At 36.7% G+C, this 19,099-nt stretch overlaps 1 protein-coding gene across 3 annotated transcripts in view; it reads right to left on the reverse strand.

Annotated features, from left to right (window-relative positions):
* The window catches only part of STRBP (spermatid perinuclear RNA binding protein), a 184,096-nt gene that overhangs the window by 54,921 nt on the left and 110,076 nt on the right, over positions 1 to 19,099 (reverse strand). For 2 of the 3 annotated variants that reach the window (XM_079928054.1, XM_079928052.1), the window contains exons 2-5: positions 12,989 to 13,193; positions 9,553 to 9,773; positions 4,506 to 4,671; positions 41 to 185 (exon numbers count right to left, since the gene is read on the reverse strand). In XM_079928054.1, the coding sequence (XP_079784180.1) occupies positions 41 to 185; positions 4,506 to 4,671; positions 9,553 to 9,773; positions 12,989 to 12,991 (535 nt within the window). In that variant the 5' untranslated portion in view covers positions 12,992 to 13,193. Of the gene's footprint in view, positions 1 to 40; positions 186 to 4,505; positions 4,672 to 9,552; positions 9,774 to 12,988; positions 13,194 to 19,099 lie in introns of those variants that run through there. The other variant, XM_079928053.1, reaches the window with a different exon arrangement.

The raw sequence follows: 19,099 nt of genomic DNA on the forward strand, positions 1-19,099 counted from the left end.
ATCTATCTATATCTATATATATATATATACACATGTGTACCTCCGTCCTTCTTCTCCAATTCGTCCCTAATTAGAGGGGAAGTAAGTATCACCTTCAAAGTTAGCGTGGGTTCTTTTGTATTCCGAATTATAATAGATGCCTCATCTACACATTGTTCCACTTGATATTTCTCTTCTGTGAGTTTCTGAAAGTCACAGAGATTTCAAAAATACCCAATTAATTAAAATTCAAAAAATGAATGATTGCCCCTTAAGTTTTTAAATGTTATTAACGATTAGTATTACTGTGCTAAAAGAGCAAGTAGTCTTTAACTAGTTCTTTAGTGTAGAGGTAACATTTTTCTCTCCTCCCAACTTACCAGCAAATCCTTTCTCCATCCCTCAGATAGCAACCACAATGTCAATCACCTATACAATTATTAAACAACATTTAAAACCATTCTTTCTAATATTTGAAAATGAAAGTTACCAAAAGCATCATTATATGAGAAAAGGTAAATTATTGTTCTTGAAATTATTACAGAGGACAAGTATAGAATAATAAACCCCCAGTTTAGAGAGCATTCCCAGCAGTTTATTATTCTATAATTGTTCCTCTGTACCGGTCCATGGCCTGTTAAGAACCAGGCTGTACAGCAGGAGGTAAGTGGCGGGCAAGCAAGGGAAGCTTCATCTGCTCCCCCCCATCGCTCATATTACTGCCTAAACCATTGCCCCCCATGCACCCCCATGGAAAAACTGTCTTCCACAAAACCGGTCCCTGGTGCCAAAAAGGTTGGGGACCACTGCTCTAAACTGATAACTTTTTGATAGGACAGCCTAAACAGGAACTCCTACTTGCTAAGAACTTATAAGATTAGATAGGTTTTTATATAAGATTATGTAGATTTTTAAAGAAAATCAAGTAAGAATGAATAAAAAAGGATCTCTGCACAGTCACTCATCAGCAAAAAAGTTAATATAAACAAGTAACTAACTTCCTAACAACAGGTCTCAGAGATCATTCAAGTGAGACCTTCTTCAGGGCAAGTCATCTGACATCCACAGGGAAATGTACATTGCTTCTTTTAACATACAATTATACACATACAAAAAATAATCACCAATTAGAATCATATATTGTTATATTTAACGTATCATTAAAGTTAATAGTTTAATAAGTTGTGCAGGGCCATTCTTGGTGGTGAAATTTAGTATCTATTATCTGACATAAATAGCTGAACGGTAACACTCCTGGGTCTCTGCTCATCACCGAGCACTGAAGGAACTAAAAGCCATTTATATAAAACCAGCATTTTACCATTAAACATCCCAAAAAAGACAGAAAATAGAAAATTCATTACCTTAATTTTGAACAGAGGAAACCAAGGAAGGGAAAAGCCACACAGTGGCTAGAAAAACCAGAACTAGAATACAGAGAAAAAGCAGAAAACGGCTCACATTCATTTTGCCACTATAAGAGTATTAAAGATGTATCAGAGAAAAAGCAAACTAAATTTTTCAATTTAGTTTGAAATTGCAAGTAAATTTCAATGGTCCAGTGATTAAGAATCCAACTTCCAATGCAGGGGACGCGGGTTCGATCCCTGGTCGGGGAACTAAGATCCCACATACCACGGGGCAACTAAACCTGCACGCTCTAGAGCCTGCACACCACAACTAGAGAGTCCACATGCCACAACTACTGAGCCCACGTGCCACAACTAGAGAGCCCACAGCCACTAGAGAGTCCACGTGCTGCAACTACTGAGCCCATGCGCCACAACTAGAGAGAAGCCCACGTGACACAATGAAGAGCCCGCACACCACACTAACACCCGACACAGCCAGATAGATAGATAGATAGATAAAATATTTTAAATGATAAAATTTAAAAAAATAAAAAATAGGTCTCATGTATATGTCTTAAAAAAAAATTATACATGCAGATCACCATAAGACACATCCAAAGTAATAAACATATGGTATGAGTTTTGGGCTAGACTAATTCTAAGTGATTCTGGTTTTGGTCATCCTTCTCCCTTGCTCAAGGAAGTACTAAAATCACCCTAGAAAAGAGTATGTAGAGAAAAGGTAAGGTACAACCCCAATTAATTAAGCTACTTTGATAACTGAAAGTTTTGCTATAATAAGTACTCAGGAAAAAGATTTTTAATTCACAAGAAAATAAGATCATATCATATCAGAGACTGGTTTTCCAAATAAACACCAAGAAAACAAAGGGGAGGTAGTGATTTTTAAAGGTAAAAATGACATTTAAAATGATTTTCTGAAATATTATTAGTAATGAAACTATGTCTGTGCTTATGTGTATATATGTGGGTGTATATATGTGTGTACATGTATACAATTTAATATAAAATGGGTGTACAATTACATACCCATTTTATTTGGGTACCTTTACCCAAACACCTATGGTCATGGATCTAACCATCACACAAAGCAGCCGGTTTCACTGCCGGATTACTCTATTGGCTATGGTAAATTCAAATATATTTCTTTTTTTTTTTTTTCAGCAGTTTAAAAAAAAAATTTTTTTTAATACATCTTTATTGGAGTATAATTGCTTCACAATGCTGTGTTAATTTCTGTTGTTTCTTATAATGTCCACCACTGGTCTTAAGAGTTCAGGCCACCTTTACCTTTTCCAAGAAGCTCTTCAAGATCTAAAGATATTTGTGTCTTTTTTCAGCTTCTCTAGGCTAAAAAGCCCTCCTCTCTTCAACTTTGAAACAGTTTACACAGCCCACACTCTCTCCTGGGTCCCTCCCTTGAACACCTGCTAGCTCGACAAGAACATTTTAAAACTGTGGTGCCCAGAAATAAAGACCCTCACTCAGGAGAGAAAATGCAGAGTTCACACAGTTGTGATCTACACAGAGAAAGTTCTATTAATGCAACTGAAGCTCCAATCTTCTCTATCTTCAATACTCAAGAAATACCACAGATCGTCAGGATAAGAACTTCAGTTTCTTAGTGCAAATGGTTCTCAACCCTTTTTCCATCCTGACATACCTGAAAATATGACCACTCTCATAAACAGGACGCACTAAGTGGAACAGAAAAGGGGGTGAGATGGTTGGAAAAGCCTCTATGTCCAACCCTTTGATCACTGCTTTAGCATAAATCTAAGAGTAACAATGTTCACTACAATAAAAGCAGAAATAAAGATTAAATTTTAAAACAATATAAAAAATAATGGAAAAAAGATGAATTTTGTTAACATTCTGATAACAAAAAGTATAGTTATTCAGAAAACCGTTACTGAGCTTTCCATTTCTTAAAGCTTTATTGTATTTGTACTCCATGTTGCTTACCACTCTCCCTCCCCAAATGATCACATAAGGATTTAAAATAATTTTTTAAAAGAAATGAATTTAACCCTTGAAAGAACAGAAACCTTTCTTCAATCAGAATTGAAAATGGAAAAGCCAAATGTTTGTTCAGTCACTTAGAAAACCTTAAGATCTAAAAATGATAAAATAAAACAGTGCTCCAGAAGTTAATACAGGAGAATGTGTCAACAAGTAACACAAATTTGAGTGTCAGGAACAGTAGATTAAAAAATCAGGAAGATGGTTTTGAAGATCAGTTGGTGACTATGAAAGAAAATGATCCAGTAACAAAGCTAATAAAAACAAATTTAGAATTCATATTACTTGGGGGGAAAAAGTCTCTTTAGAAGAAATACAAATACAGGAAACCAACAACAAAAAAAGAGAGCATTCAACAACTCAACAGTTTGACCTTGTATACTCGTATCTATTTATGTGACATGGATGTAAAGACTAACTAATATGAAATCATCAAAAAGCTATAATCTAATTATACCACAGATAACACATCTGAAATTGAAAGGTGATCATTGCTTCCCAATTAGTGATGCAACTAGCCCTTGGAGCAGGCTGGCAGAGCAGGTCCTAAGGTGACCACAGCCCCAGATGAACCGGTTGACTTCAGCCCTGAGGAGCCCTCAGCCTCCAGCAGCATCCTCCAGGAAGCATGACAACATTAAAATTGTCTAAATGCATCCCAATGTGAAAAAGGTTTGGAAACAAGGAATTAATAGCGACTTTCCATCAACAGAATGAATGAGTGAAGTTAAATTAACAGTCTTCAATTTAAAAAATTATCATCTATGGAAGTCTCCAGTTGTCTAGGCTCTTTTTGATCTTTCAATTCTTTTCTGCATTATACCAACCTTTCTAAGAGTTTTATAATGCTGAGAGGCCTAGTCTGGAAAACATGAAGACTGTCAGCAAGACACATCTGAAAAATTTAAGACCGTACTTTAAGAGCCATCTTAATTTGGTAAATATATCCTTAATACTAATCACCAGAAGTTTGCCTTAGATGTGATGGATGAGTCACTGACCCAGAGTAGCAATTCCACTTGTCTGTACCTACCCTTTACTATTACCAATTTCTTATCAAATTTATCAAGGTCACGGCCTATTTTTACCTTTTTACAAATTCTCCTAGAGGTACAATTAAACTGTACTCACCTGAATCTGAATAGGAAGATTATCTTTGACTGTATTTAACAGGGTCTCTGTGGGTTTGTCTTTGCACATTAAAACCAGCTCCAAGTCCATATCATCTTTAATCAGCAAGCCTTTTGCAACCAGGCCAATCCTCATTACACCACATAATGTCCGACCACCTTGATCCCTAAAAATAAAAGTCTGAATGATTACTTTCACAACCTATTTCCCAAACTATAACTTCATCATCACTTGGCTTTCTGGCTAACCATATGAATTGATAAGGGAGAACATAAATCCAAATATCCAAAATTCTGCAAAAGTACATCTCAGATTTAAGGCTCATAAACTATCTACCACAAAGAATCAATAGGGAGAATATTTCAGACTACAGATCTTTCAATACTTTATTAAATCTATATTGCTTAGGAAAATCCAAAAATACTGTATCCCCTTAAATATCTTTTCAATTTTTCTAACTTCCTCCTTCTGTCTTTTAATTAAGTAATTAAAGAATTGTGAGAAACATGAACACCATGGTATACTAAGAAGGAACATCAGGGTGGAAATTAAAAGACCTGAGCTCTACTCCTAGTGGTGCCTGCTGGCTCAGTATATGTAACTGTAAAATGGCTATCCACTAGATAAGCCTTAGCTCATCCCTTCTAGCTGTAGCATTCTAGGAATCCATAAAAGTTTCTGAGGAAAGGAGAATAATGTGATAAAAGTAAAGAGCTGAGGAACCCAAAGATGATCTGCCAACACAGGCATTCCATATCCAGTGGTAGCTAAAAGAACAAACATTCAAAGAACATCAAGTCATGAATGGTGTGTAAGAATACTGTTAACATCTATCCTTGATTTTAATACCAAAAGTTTCTTATTGGTTCATTTCCCTCAATCACAAGTGAAAATGTAACTAAACTGAGCGGTCATTCAACAAGCAAGCAACTGTTTGAGTATGGAAAACATACTAAAGGAGCTCCAAACTCTCCAGCTTCTGAGGCTCACACTGCAGACTAAGTACAAAAGCTGTTTAAAACCTGCTTCAAAGGGAAGAGAAAGGTGACATCTGAGAATAAACTGAGTGCCACAGATCTCATTAAACCTTAAAAAGAGAGCCCTGTATTTGAAAGACAAGGAATGCGAATCTCAGAAAAAGTGATTAATTGCTCAAGTTCACAGAGAGAGTAAAATGGCAAAGCCGAGATTCAAACTCAAGTTGGTCTGACCATAACACTCAAGTTCTTTATATAATTACAGCTGCTTCCCAATTTCAGAAAAGAGAGAGGTCAAAATTAGAGAGGTCAAGCAAGGCAACCTGCAAGTGTGACTTCAGCAGTCGTGATTTGGTTAAATAGAAAAAAAGGTCATTCTAGCTGGAGGCAAAGAATCAGCAGAGTTGGGCCCAAGTCAGCAGAGTGGGGAATGAACTAGAGAAAGGAGAAGAGACAGAAGTAAATTGTGGCAGTGGAAACAAGACAGGAAGTTATAAATAACCCAGCCACGGCTCAGTGCCTGACACTCCTTAGAGATTCAGTAAACGTTAAATCGATGAAAAACTATAAGGGTGGTACAAGTATAGAAAGAAAGAAAAAGCATTTTGAAGGAAGTGAACCAAGTATGGAATTATTTGATATTAAGAATAGAGTCTAGGGCTTCCCTGGTGGTGCAGTGGTAGACAGTCCGCCTGCCGATGCAGGGGACACAGGTTCGTGCCCCGGTCCAGGAAGATCCCACATGCCGCGGAGCGGCTAGGCCCGTGAGCCATGGCCGCTGACCCTGCGCGTCCGGAGCCTGTGCTCCGCAACAGGAGAGGCCACAACAGTGAGAGGCCCGTGTACCGCAAAAAAAAAAAAGAACAGAGTCTCATCTTTGATTCTTTTTTCTTCTATATCCCTGTTCTTTCATCTTCTCATTCTCCCAAATCTAGTAACAGTTTTTTAATTCCCCCTCTGTAATCACCCTCAAACCCCTGCCTTCAAACTAGCTTCTTTTCAGGCTCTTACTACCTCTTACCTAGACCACCTCAATAACTTCCTCTCCACTGGCCTTACTAAAACTAACCCCTACCATCTATCTCAGCTGCTGTATGTACACAGTATGTTGCAACCAGAACAGTCTTCCAAAAGCACCACATGGATGGAACTCTGCCTGTTATTTTCCTGGTATTCCACTGAACACTTAGACATGAGCATATTGGGAGGCAATTGAGGAGACAGCATGACTTCCTGCTTCGAATCCCAGCTCTGCCACTTACTGTGTGACATTGGACAAATTACAAATTACTTGACTCTTTTGAGCCTGCCTTCTCATTTGTAGAAAAGAAATAATACCTTCCTCAGAGTGGTACTGAGAATGTCATTTAATTAGTGTAAGTAATGAACTTAGCCCAGAGCCTGGCATATATTAATAGCTCAATATTCCTTAAACAGTCCCTATATTTTCTCACACCTAGATCTTTGCTGAGATTTATTTCTTCTTCCACTTCCACTGCCTGACAAAACCCTACTCATCCTCTGGACCTACTGCAAACGCTACCTCCTTCATAAAGTTTTTTCTGATCCCCCGAACCAGCATATAGTCTCTCCCTGCTCTGTATTTTCACATTTTTGTCACAGATACGTGAAGTAAAGATGCTAAGAAAACTGGATCGGGAGTCCGACAGACTTGAATGTGAATCCTGACTCCACCACACACTCATTCACTGACCTTAAGCAAGTTAAAGTTTGTTAATGATTCTGAGTTCCTGTTTTTTCATAAGTAGTGGAAATCTCTTAAGTAAAATGGGGGTGGAGAAGGGGGATAACAATAATAGAGACTAGCAGGTTTGTTGTAAAATAATGTGAAAAGTAATCTGGTACAGTAATTGGCACTCAATAAATGGCAGACATTCTTAACTAGCCATTATTAGCTTGCTTATTAAATTCCATATCATAATTATGATATACTTGGTCTTATCATGTACAAGACAGCATGACTGAGCAGAGAAACTAAGTCCTAATTCAGTTCTGAATTTTAATAATGAATTTGAATATGACGTATTATAACGCAAGTGACCCAGATACAGGGAACTAATTAAAATTAAGCTAATATTCCTAAAATACAAATAGTGTAAACTTATTCAATTTATTTGACTTGTGAGTCAGCTTGTAAAGAGGTAAGGTAACAGCACACAGGTTAAAGCTGCCTACCAGTCTCTGGCAATAGGAGGTGCTTAGTAAATATAAGCTAGCTTTCCCCATCTCTATGCCCTCTGTAGTGCTTAGCATACTCCAGGAGCATAATACGTATCTATGACCAGAACACACCTCTGTTCTTGGACGCCTCTGTTCTAAGGACACGATCGTTCTGCACTCCTTGAGTTCTACCACATGGGAAGAACCATACACAAGTGCTCAACCCCGGAATGTTCCACAAACTGGAAACACTTTACAGAGACAATTGATAGCCTGCACACAGAGCACTCTATTTAAAGATCCAAACAAAGCACGGAGTATGTTATCTTTTAAAAACCTTGAAAACTCAGTGACCTGATCCAGTTAAGCAAAAGTCTACTGGAGCACTTTCCAAAGGTCTGCTCAGCCTTGACAGCAAACAGAAGATGTATTTAGAAGGCCTGAACTTCACTGAAAAATAAAACTCCACTTAGAAATAGTAAAAATAGCAAATTTTATATGTATTTTACCACAATAAAAAAAAAAGTTTTTAAAAGGGTATAAACACATTCCAACGTGCAATTTAAATATGTAATGTGGTAACTCACTGGCGGTCCAGTGGTTAGGACTCAGCATGTTCACTGCCATGGCTGGAGTTCAATCCCTGGTCCACGAACTAAGACCATGAAAACCACACAGCGTGGCCAATCAGTCAATCAATAAATAAGGAATGCATGACTATTTCACTTGCACAGGGACTGGGATTTAACTTGCACTGGGAATGGGCTAGATTACTGGATGATACTACTAATTACCAAGAACCCCCAAATTTGACAGTATCTTTTTTAAAGCCATCATATGCAAGAAAAAGTGAATTACTGCCAAGAAACTTCTAGCTGACACGTCCCTGACTAGATACAATGTATATATTACCTGTAAAAAGCTAACAAAGTCAAGAAAATACATTCTTCAGCTAAAAACTGATACTGATTTTCTTTCATCTGAAGATGGAAAGGTTACACTATCACTCAGTTAAAGATATCAATTTATTACTACCTTCCCACTATTATCTACTTATCACAGATTTAGAATTGAAAGCCTGAGAAAAAATTCTGTAACTTCTATCCTCAATTTACCAGTTGCAGCCAAAGTAATGTTCTTAATCCTATTAATACAATAGAGTCAAATGAGCTACATTTTTTGAAGTAAACCATACAATTATTCCAATCATAGTGACATTGCTCAAAACAATAACTCTAAGTTTAGCAAGGCATAAAAAGTTTCCTAGTTATCATTCAGCTTCATCTCATTAATCTCTTACTGTTGTTGCAGCACTGGGAATACTGTGCTATAATTGTTGAAGGGTCTGGCTCCCATTAGGCCTTCATTCATTCCACAAATACCCAATGAGCATTTACTATATGCAAGATACTGTACTGGATCCTGGAAATCAACAAGGCAGATACAGTCATAAAAACCTTTACAGTATATTCTCCTGCACTCTCTCTTCTACACCAGGATTTTTAAATACCTGACAAAAATGACATTCTATGATTTTCCCAGAGACCAAAAACACTACTATTTATTTCTGAATTTAGGAGGCTAAACCAACACATGAAAAAGATGACATAGCATAACCTCCAAAAAAGAGAAGTTTTTTTTAAAAGGGCTTGGTGCTTGCTCCCTCGAAAGGCATCCTGAACAGGTCTATCTTCTTTTTCTGGTCTAATCATTATTCCTTTCTTGCTTTCCCTGCAAATTTAACTCAGAAAAATTCCACAAACATTTACTTCCTTGTTTACAGTCATATAAATGAGAGAACCCAAAGAACACCAAACAGCAAATGTAACCCAGTGGGACGGGACCCTGGGCATTACAGGACAGCACCACAAATGTCAGGTCACACTCACTTGGAATAGGAGTCTACAGCCTCATCCTTCTTCACTTCTGTCTCACCCTCTGCTTTTGTGCCTTTATTTGTTTCATCCAGCCAATCCGAGACATGTTTAAGAGCACACTCAACAGTAGACACCATATTCTGAACAGCTTCAAGTTCCTCCGGAGACGGATAAATTGTTGAATGTTTCACCATAACATGGCGATCATCATTGGCAAAAGATCTAATAGATCTCTGTCAGAAGGTGAAAGGAAACTATTACTTCAATAAAAGAAATGTTACCTGAAAAGGATGACTTACAAATATATTTAAGTCAAGTCATAGCATTAATTGTCAAACTGCTGTGAAACAGTTAACACTGAGGCAATGAAAAACTGCTCAAGAAAGGAAGTAAAACCCCATCCTGCCAAACTCCACACCAGAAAATTAGAGATCTTTCATTCATATTTTGGAAGAGTTCACCCAAGTTACATTCAGTATTATGTATATGCCACATTTTAGCTCAATCTATGTGTTTTCAATACCACGTCAAAAAAGGTCATCCATATCACACATCATCTACAAGAAACAAGATACTTCCTAGCTTCGACAGAGTATCTAGAAATGCATATGGGTGACTCATGATACCCAGTCACTCCTTTCCAAACTCCTGGACACTTCTGCATCTAGAAAAATTGAGATTTTGTAACATAGTAATAACACATAATACAAAGTTATATGTGAACAAGATAGTAAAACTATGGACCACATTAGAATATTATTTATTATTTGGCATTCAAACTTTGGTGTGCAGCTTTAATTTTTTAAATAGATTAGTAGGAGATATTCCAAATTCCAGAATGGGGAAAATACATATTGTAAAAGAATTAATTTTCCAAACTAATTTACAAATGTATTCACATTCTCAATCAAAATCCCCTCAAGATAGATTTTAATACTCAACAAAAATAATTTTAAAGCTCATTTTGGGTGGGGGGAGGGAAGTCATGAGTGTATCAAGAACTATTCTACAAAGGTGGATGGGTGGTACCATTATGCTAAAATATCAAAAATGTTAAAAGCAATAATTAAAATGACATGCTGGCCCAGAAATCAGTGGAACAGATTACAGCCTAGAAACAGAATGAATTTCATGAAAATTTAATAGAGTAGATCCTTCATACTCATGAGTCACACATCCAAAAACCTTTGAATATTTCCAAATTTACAAATACCATAAAGACACTTGTACCAGTACAGAGCAAAATGAACAAGGAAAACTTGGTGAGTTTCCATAAAGCCAAAAGTATTTGACTTAAAGGGTGGCTACAGTGCCCTAACTTACATGAAATTATGTGCTAGCAGACAGTAAATATTTTGTTTTAAAGTCTTTACTGCAAAATAATATATTTGCAATGCTTTATCAGTCTTGTCTCTTTTGTTTTTGTTTGAATGTCAATGTTTTAAAATCAGATTAATTTGGACACTAGTAAATTAATACTACAGTGTCACTGTCCCCTACAAAATGAAGCTATAACTAAAAAGGTAAGTAATCCTTTGAAACCCTCAATTATTACATAATAAAAGTTACTAAAATCAATCATGAAGCTTTCCTTTTTTCTAGACAAAAGCCAATCTGTCTAGATTTCTTTCTTGCTCTCAAAGTCCATGACCAGTTTTCCAACTGGCGAAGTCTTTTGCTACAAAGAAAAAAACTTTTTAACCACTTCATGAGATTTACTTATATATCCCAAAATAAGTTAACAAGAAAACAAAAGAGCCATGTAACAAATTGGAGATGCTAGGTTGTTCTAGGGATTATAACTTATTGATAGTTAACTTGCTCTTTAAAGAAAAAATTCCACTAATATTTGAGTTCTCGATGGTGGGGGAAAAATTGTTAACTTGAGATTTTCTCTGTCATTTAGTTTTATGATGAGTTACTAAGTTACTAAATTAAGTTACTCAGTCCTGCACACTGGCCACACCTTAGGAAAATTACATACTGCTACCTAAAACAAACCTTTGGCCTTTCTCTCACAAAAAAACATAAGACTGCCAATGTTAAACCCAAGAATCTACTGGATGTGACAGGACAAGCATCATGAAACAGTGATGAAAGAACTGAATGAATGGTATTACCACCCCCCCAAAAAAAAGCTACCTTATTTACCCAAATAAGCTCCACATTGATTTTAAGTATTAAAAAATTAATTGGAAGAACTATGCAGAAACAAAGTTCTCTTTCAAACCTGAGATCTAAGGCAAAACTGGAAAACACCTACTGACCAATTAAACTACGTAAACACAAAATTTCTACACCAGACATCTAAAGCTACATTTAAGATGAATAAACTAGGAAAGGAATTTTCATCAACTATGGCAAGTAACACATATAAAACATTTCTTTAAGTTCGAAGAATATCAAGACTATAGTAGATAAATAAGCTGAAAAGGCAAATAATTTATGTGGGAAGAAACACAAGTTACAGTGTCATTTTTCACATCTCACCATAAACGTAAGTGACAGAGAAAATCCCAAGTTAACATTTTTTCCCCACCATCCAGAACTAAAATATTAGTAGAATTCCTCCTTTAAAGAGTAAGTCAACTAAGTTATAACCTCTAAAACAAATTTTTTAAAAATCAAATGTCATTTAAAGAAATACCATCAGACTTGCTAAACAACATATTTCAAACATACTGATGATTAATATTTTTGTGCTTTTCCCCTCACTTACAACATCTTTTTAAAGCCTTTTCTCACTTATGGAAAAATTCACACAGCATCCTCCAGAACCAAAATATGAGGAGAAAAATATTCAGCACATTTTACCAATTAAAAAGTTAGGGACCAGATGTTATGACCTCATCTAACATCTCAAATTCAATTTAAGTATTAACTTTCCACAAAAAGCAAGGTTTCCATGATATTCAGTTCAGTGCCCTCAATACACTCAACACCTGACCCTATTATTTTAAAATTAAAAGCATGTGAAAAAAGGTGTCTTTTTGAGTTAAATACTCACACATTTTATAAACTCCAAACCCTTCATATCATTACTTAAAGGACTGGTTCAGGATTTTTAATTTCCATGGGAAAAAAACTGAATTTCAGGTAGAAAGCTAGAGAAAAATTACATAATTTCAAGTTCAAGGTCACCTTAGCCATTTGTATCAGTTTGCTAATGCCAGTTTTATTAGAAAATATTATTTATGAGCATTCCCTCCTTTGTATTTAATAATTTACGGCCTGCAGGCTAATGGGGCTCCATCTTGTGGTTTAAAGGGCTCGTAATAAATCTGAACTCATTTGCTTTGCTTAAATCGTAGAATGCCATCTTTAGCTGATACACTGGAGCAAAAAATTACCACCACTTTTTTTCACTTGCCCTCACTGTTAACGGTTTCAACTTCAAGCGACTGAGATCTTTGGTAACTAAATTAAGGAAACATAAATAATAACCTACCATGGTTTTCTACAGTATTTTAGCTTCTTCTTCCGATCCTTTTCCCTCTTTCTTGTCGTCTTCACTAGACACTGTTTTCTGTGACAGTACCTCCTCATAAGCCTGAGTCCCCTGACAGCTCAGAGTCAATACGGCAAAGGTGTTTGAAGACTTGTTCTCTAGAATACACCTGCAAAAGAAAAAGAAAAACAACTTTTCAAAAATGCTTATTTAGAATTAGTTTCATATCAGAGTGTGGAACCCATAAACGTGTTATTGACAAAAATGAAACAATCTTTATAGAGGAAAATTACTTCATTTTAAACAAAAAGCTAATACATCCTTTGAAGGCCTGGGCCCAAGAGCCTAAGTGATATGGCCAGAAAAATAACCCTCCTGGTAGCCATAATGTGGCAGCTGGCTGACTTGCACTCAATGAGATGAATACATTAACAGACAGAGATTCATTAAAGAAGTACAACCAGAAAAAGTAATACTACTACTGGTGGCAAAAATGTTGCAATTAACCATGAGATTTTCAACAGAAACTGGCATTAGTCAGACCTATCTGAAAAGTAGATAAGACACCTGAAAATATAACACTGTTGATTGTAACCATGAAGCTTTTCCATTTGATACTGCCATCAGATTTACAGCAAATGTTGGAACCACGTTTCATCTTTAATCATTTTAGGCCTAAAATTCAGAATGCTTCTTTGGCTCTGCTCCCCTAACCCCCAAGAGACCCTACTTCCCTCTCAACCTATATGCACTGTTATGCCAGACTCCTGAATATTCACTAAATCCTGATTTCATTACCCATGCATGACTCTCACCAGAATCCCACAGTATATTTCTGCCCAGAGGCCTAAACACCATTCTATTACCCCTTTGTTCCACTTTTATAAGATTTTATTCCAGATAAGGTAAAAAATAAGCTTTTCTGAGCACTGAAGTCCTTATATAAGCCCAGTGGTAAAAAAACAAAAAAACTAGAGAGAGACCATTAAAATAGAACATATGCCTTACATGGTTATCAGGAGTAACACACACCACAGGATATGTAAACACCCACAAAGAAAGAGCTCCCTCTTCATCTCAATATCTTTCCTTTAAATTTTCCCTTAAATAATGAAACCCCCTTTTACTTTTATTTATTTTTTTTGCAGTATGCGGGCCTCTCACTGTTGTGGCCTTTCCCGTTGTGGAGCACAGGCTCCGGACGCACAGGCTCAGCGGCCACGGCTCACGGGCCTAGCCGCTCCGCAGCATGTGGGATCTTCCCGGACCAGGGCACAAACCTGTGTCCCCTGCATCGGCAGGTGGACTCTCAACCACTGCGCCACCAGGGAAGCCCCCCCCTTTTACTTCTATCTACAATTATTTCCTATCAGTTGCTCTCTTAAAGAAAAAAATCCTTTTTGAATTCTTGGGACCAGGAAAGTTAAAGGTGACATTTAACTCTCCCCAATACTACAAATGAAAAAACAGACCCACATTTACAGTCAAATGATACTCAGTTGTGACCTACATGCAACACTATTCGTATCTTATAATAACCAACTTCCCTGACTCTGACTTAACAAAATCCACCTGAAATAAGCTAGTGAAGATTGATTTTTTTTAAATTATGTAACAACGAATAGATAGAACTTACTTTGATTACTACACATATCAAATCAAGGTAAGGAGGGAACACATAATGCTGCAATTCATAAGGTCCTTTTATATAACAAAGTTAAGAAACAAACTAAAACATGATCCCATGGTAAGAGATATCTCAAAGATCCTCCTGTCACTAAAATTATACCTTTTGTATAAAGATTGCCCTATACAATTTAGAGTCTTTGGCACTTCCCATTCCCAACCCTACTCCATTCTAGAAGATTCAACCATTCAGTACTTAGCTGTGAATCCTGCAGCCAAAGACTGCTGCACTGATGAGAACTGAACTAAACTGCTCACAGGTGAGAACTGAAAACAAAGTCCACAAGCTGCTCGCTATAAAAAGGTAAAACCAATAAGTCAAACATATTAAGAAAGTTGACTGAAAGCAGAAAAAGAGGGAAGAATGTTAAGTAAAAGCTGATGTAGTGGAGAAACAGTGGATCACCAATAGCACTTTTCAGTCATCAGTATGGAGAGTAACCACCCTACCTATACATCAAGAAGCTCTGGGCTCATTCTTGCCGCTTTTATTCAACATAGTTTTGGAAGTCCTAGCCACAGCAATCAGTGAATAAAAAGAAATAAAAGAAATCCAAACTGGAAAGGAAGCAAAACCGTCCCTGTTTGCAGATGACATGATACTATATATGGAAACCCCTAAACATATCACCAGAAAACTACTAGAGCTCATCAGTGAATTTGGTAAAGTTGCAGGATACAAAATTAATACGGAAATCTGTTGCATTCCTATACACTAACAATGAAGTAACAAAAAGAGAAATTAAGGAAACAACCCCATTTACCATCACATCAAAAAGAATAAAATACCTAGGAATAAATCTACCTAAGAAGGCAAAAGACCTGTACTCTGAGAACTACAAGACACTGATGACAGAAACTGAAGATGACACAAACAGAAAGATATACCATGTTCTTGGATTGGAAGAATCAATACTATTAAAATGGCCATACTACCCAAGGCAATCTACAGACTCAATACAATTCCTATCAAATTACCAATGGCATTTTCCACAGAACTAGAACAAAAAATTTTTTAATTTGTATGGAAACACAAAAGACCCCGAATAGCCAAAACAATCTTGAGAAAGAACAGAGCTGGAAGAATCAAGTTCCCTAGGTTCCGACTATGCTACAAAGCTACAGTAATCAAAACAGTATGGTACTGCCACAAAAACAGACGCATAGATCAATGGAACAGGGTAGACAGCCCAGAAATAAACCCACGCACTTATGGTCAGCTAATGTATGACAAAGGAGGCAAGAATATTCAATGGAGAAAAGACAGTCTCTTCAGTAAGTGGTGCTGGGAAAACTAGACAGCTGCATGTAAAACAATAAAATTAGAACATTCTCTAACACCATACACAAAAATAAACTCAAAATGGATTAAAGACCTGTATATAAGACTGGATACTATAAAACTCCTAGAGGAAAACATAGGCAGAACGCTCTTTGACATAAATTGCAGCAATGTTTTTTTGGATCCGTCTTCTGAAGTAAAGGAAATAAAAGCAAAAATAAACAAATGGGACCTAGTTAAACTTAAAAGCTTTTGCATAGCAAAGGAGACCATCGACAAAACGAAAAGACAACCTACTGAATGGGAGAGAATATTTGCAAACCATATGATGGATAAGGTGTTAATAACCAACATATGTAAATGGCTCACACAACTCAATATCAAATAAACAACCCAATTTAAAAGTGGCAGAAGAAATGAATAGACATTTTTCTAAAGAGGAAATGCAGATGGCCAACAGGCACATGAAAAGATGCTCAACAGAGCTAATCATCAGTGAAATGCAAATCAAAACCACAATGAGATATCATCTCACACCTGTCAGAATGGCTATCATAACAAAGAACACAAATAACAAATGTTGGCGAGGACGTGGAGAAAAGGGACCCCTCAAACACTGTTGGAGGGAATGTAAACTGGTGCAGCCACTGTGGAAAACAGTGTACAGGTTTCTCAAAAAACTAAAAATAGAACTACCTTATGACCCAGCAATTCCAGTCCTGGGAATACATCTAAAAAAACCCAAAAACACTAATTCGAAAAGATACACACACCCGAATGTTCATAGCAGAATTATTTACAATTGCCAAGATATGGAAGCAACGTAAGTGTCCACCAACAGATGAATGGATAAAGAAGATGTGGTATATATGTACTCGGCTGGCCAAAAGGTTCGTCTGGTTTTTTCCCATAAGACGGCTCTAGTAGCACTTAGTTGTCTTTAACTTCATTCAAAACAATTTTGTTAGATTGTATGCGACAGCTGTCACATCAGCTTGCATTTAAAAAAAGACTTAAGGAGACACAGGTTTGAGCCCTGGTCCCAGAGGATCCCACATGCCGTAGAGCAACTAAGCCTGTGTGCCACAACTACTGAGACTACACTCTGAGAAGCTCATGCACTGCAACAAAGAGTAGCCCCCGCTCTCCACAACTAGAGAAAGCCCACACGCAGCAGTGAAGACCCAACGCAGCCAATAAATAAATAATTAAAAAAATTAAAAACACTTGGAGTTTTAAATACTTATCAAAATGGGTGAATTTTTGTGTAGCCATTTTAATACTGAAGATGGAAGAAAAAAGCAACATTTTTAGCATATTATGCTTTACTATTTCAAGAAAGGTAAAAACGCACTGAAACGCAAAAAAGAAAAAAGATTTGTGCACTGTATGGAAAAGGTGCTGTGACTGATCAAACGTGTCAGAGTGGTTTGCAAAGTTTCGTGCTGGAGATTTCTTGCTGGACGATGCTCCACGGTCAGGTAGACCAGTTGAAGTTGATAGTGATCAAATCGAAACAATACTTGAGAACAGTGAACATTATACCACATGGGAGATAGCGGACATACTCAAAGTACCCAAATCAAGCGCTGAAAATCATTTGCACCAGCTTGGTTATGCTCATCACTTTGATGTTTGGGTTCCACATAGGTTAAGCGAAAAAAACCTTCTTGACCGTATTTCTGCAGCAATTCTCTACTTAAACATAATGAAAACGTTCCGTTTTTAAAACAAATGTGATGGGTGATGAAACGTGGATACTGTACAATAATGTGGAATGGAAGAGATCATGGGGCAAGTGAGATGAACCACCACCAACCACACCAAAGAAGGTGATGTTGTGTATATGGAAGGGAGTCCTCTATTATGAGCTCCTTCTGGAAAACCAAATGATTAATTCCAACAAGTACTGCTCCCAATTAGACCAACTGAAAGCGGCACTTGATGAAAAGTGTCCAGAATTAGTCAACAGAAAACGCATAATCTTCCATCAGGATAACACAAGACTGCATGTTTCTTTCATGACCAGGCAAAAACTGTTACTGTTTGGCTGGGAAGTTCTGATTCATCTACCATACCCATCAGACATTGAATCTTCGGATTTCCATTTATTTTGGTCTTCACAAAATTCTCTTAATGGAAAAAATTTCAATTCCCTGGAAGACGGTAAAGGGCACCTGGAACAGTTCTTTGCTCAAAAATACAAAATTAAAAAAAAAAAATACAAAATTTTTGGGAAGATGGAATTATGAATTTGCCTGAAAAATGGCAGAAGGTAGTGGAACGAAATGGTGACTATGTTGTTCAATAAAGTTCTTGGTGAAAGTGAAAAATGTGTCTTTTATTTTTACTTAAAAATCGAAGGAACTTTTTGGCCAACCCAATACAATGGACTACTACTCAGCCATAAAAAAGAACAAAATTTTGCCCTTTGTTGCAACATGGATGGACTTAGAGGGCATTATGCTAAGTGAAATAAGTCAGAAAGAGAAAGACAAATACTGTATGATATCACTTATATGTGGAATCTAAAAAATACAACAAACTAGTGAACACAACACAAAAAGAAGCAGACTCACAGATACAGAGAATAAACTAGTGGTTACTGGCAGGGGGTGGGGGGACAAAACAGTGGTGGGGGAGTAGGAGATACAAACTATTGGGTATAAGATACAAACTATTGGGTATAAGATAGGCCACAAGGATGTACTGTACAACACGGGGAATATAGCCAATATTTTGTAATAACTGTAAATGGAGTGTAGCCTTTTAAAATTGTATAAAAAATTAAATTTTTTTTTTAAAAAGCAGCTCTGGGAACTTCAGGGTATTATAGCATAGTGCAATAATTCATGATATCATCTCAGAATCATAATCTGTCGATGCTGTAAAAGGAACTTAGAAATCATCTGGTCCAATTCCACCTACCCCTCAGTTTAAAGTGAACTACAATCAGAGATATTCAAGAAGTCACACAACTAATCAGGGACAAAGCGTGGTCCAAAACCTAAGTCATAGCCCAATGATTTTTCCCTACTATATCTGGCTGAAAAAAAAAAAAAGTTATATTTGGTAGACTGTGAGCTGATAGAAACTGCAACACATTTTTAAAGAGTTTCTCTCTAAAAAATTGATTAACTTAG

Source organism: Stenella coeruleoalba, assembly GCF_951394435.1.
Source record: "Stenella coeruleoalba genome assembly, chromosome: 7".
In the NCBI taxonomy this organism is placed as follows: Eukaryota; Metazoa; Chordata; class Mammalia; order Artiodactyla; family Delphinidae; genus Stenella; species Stenella coeruleoalba.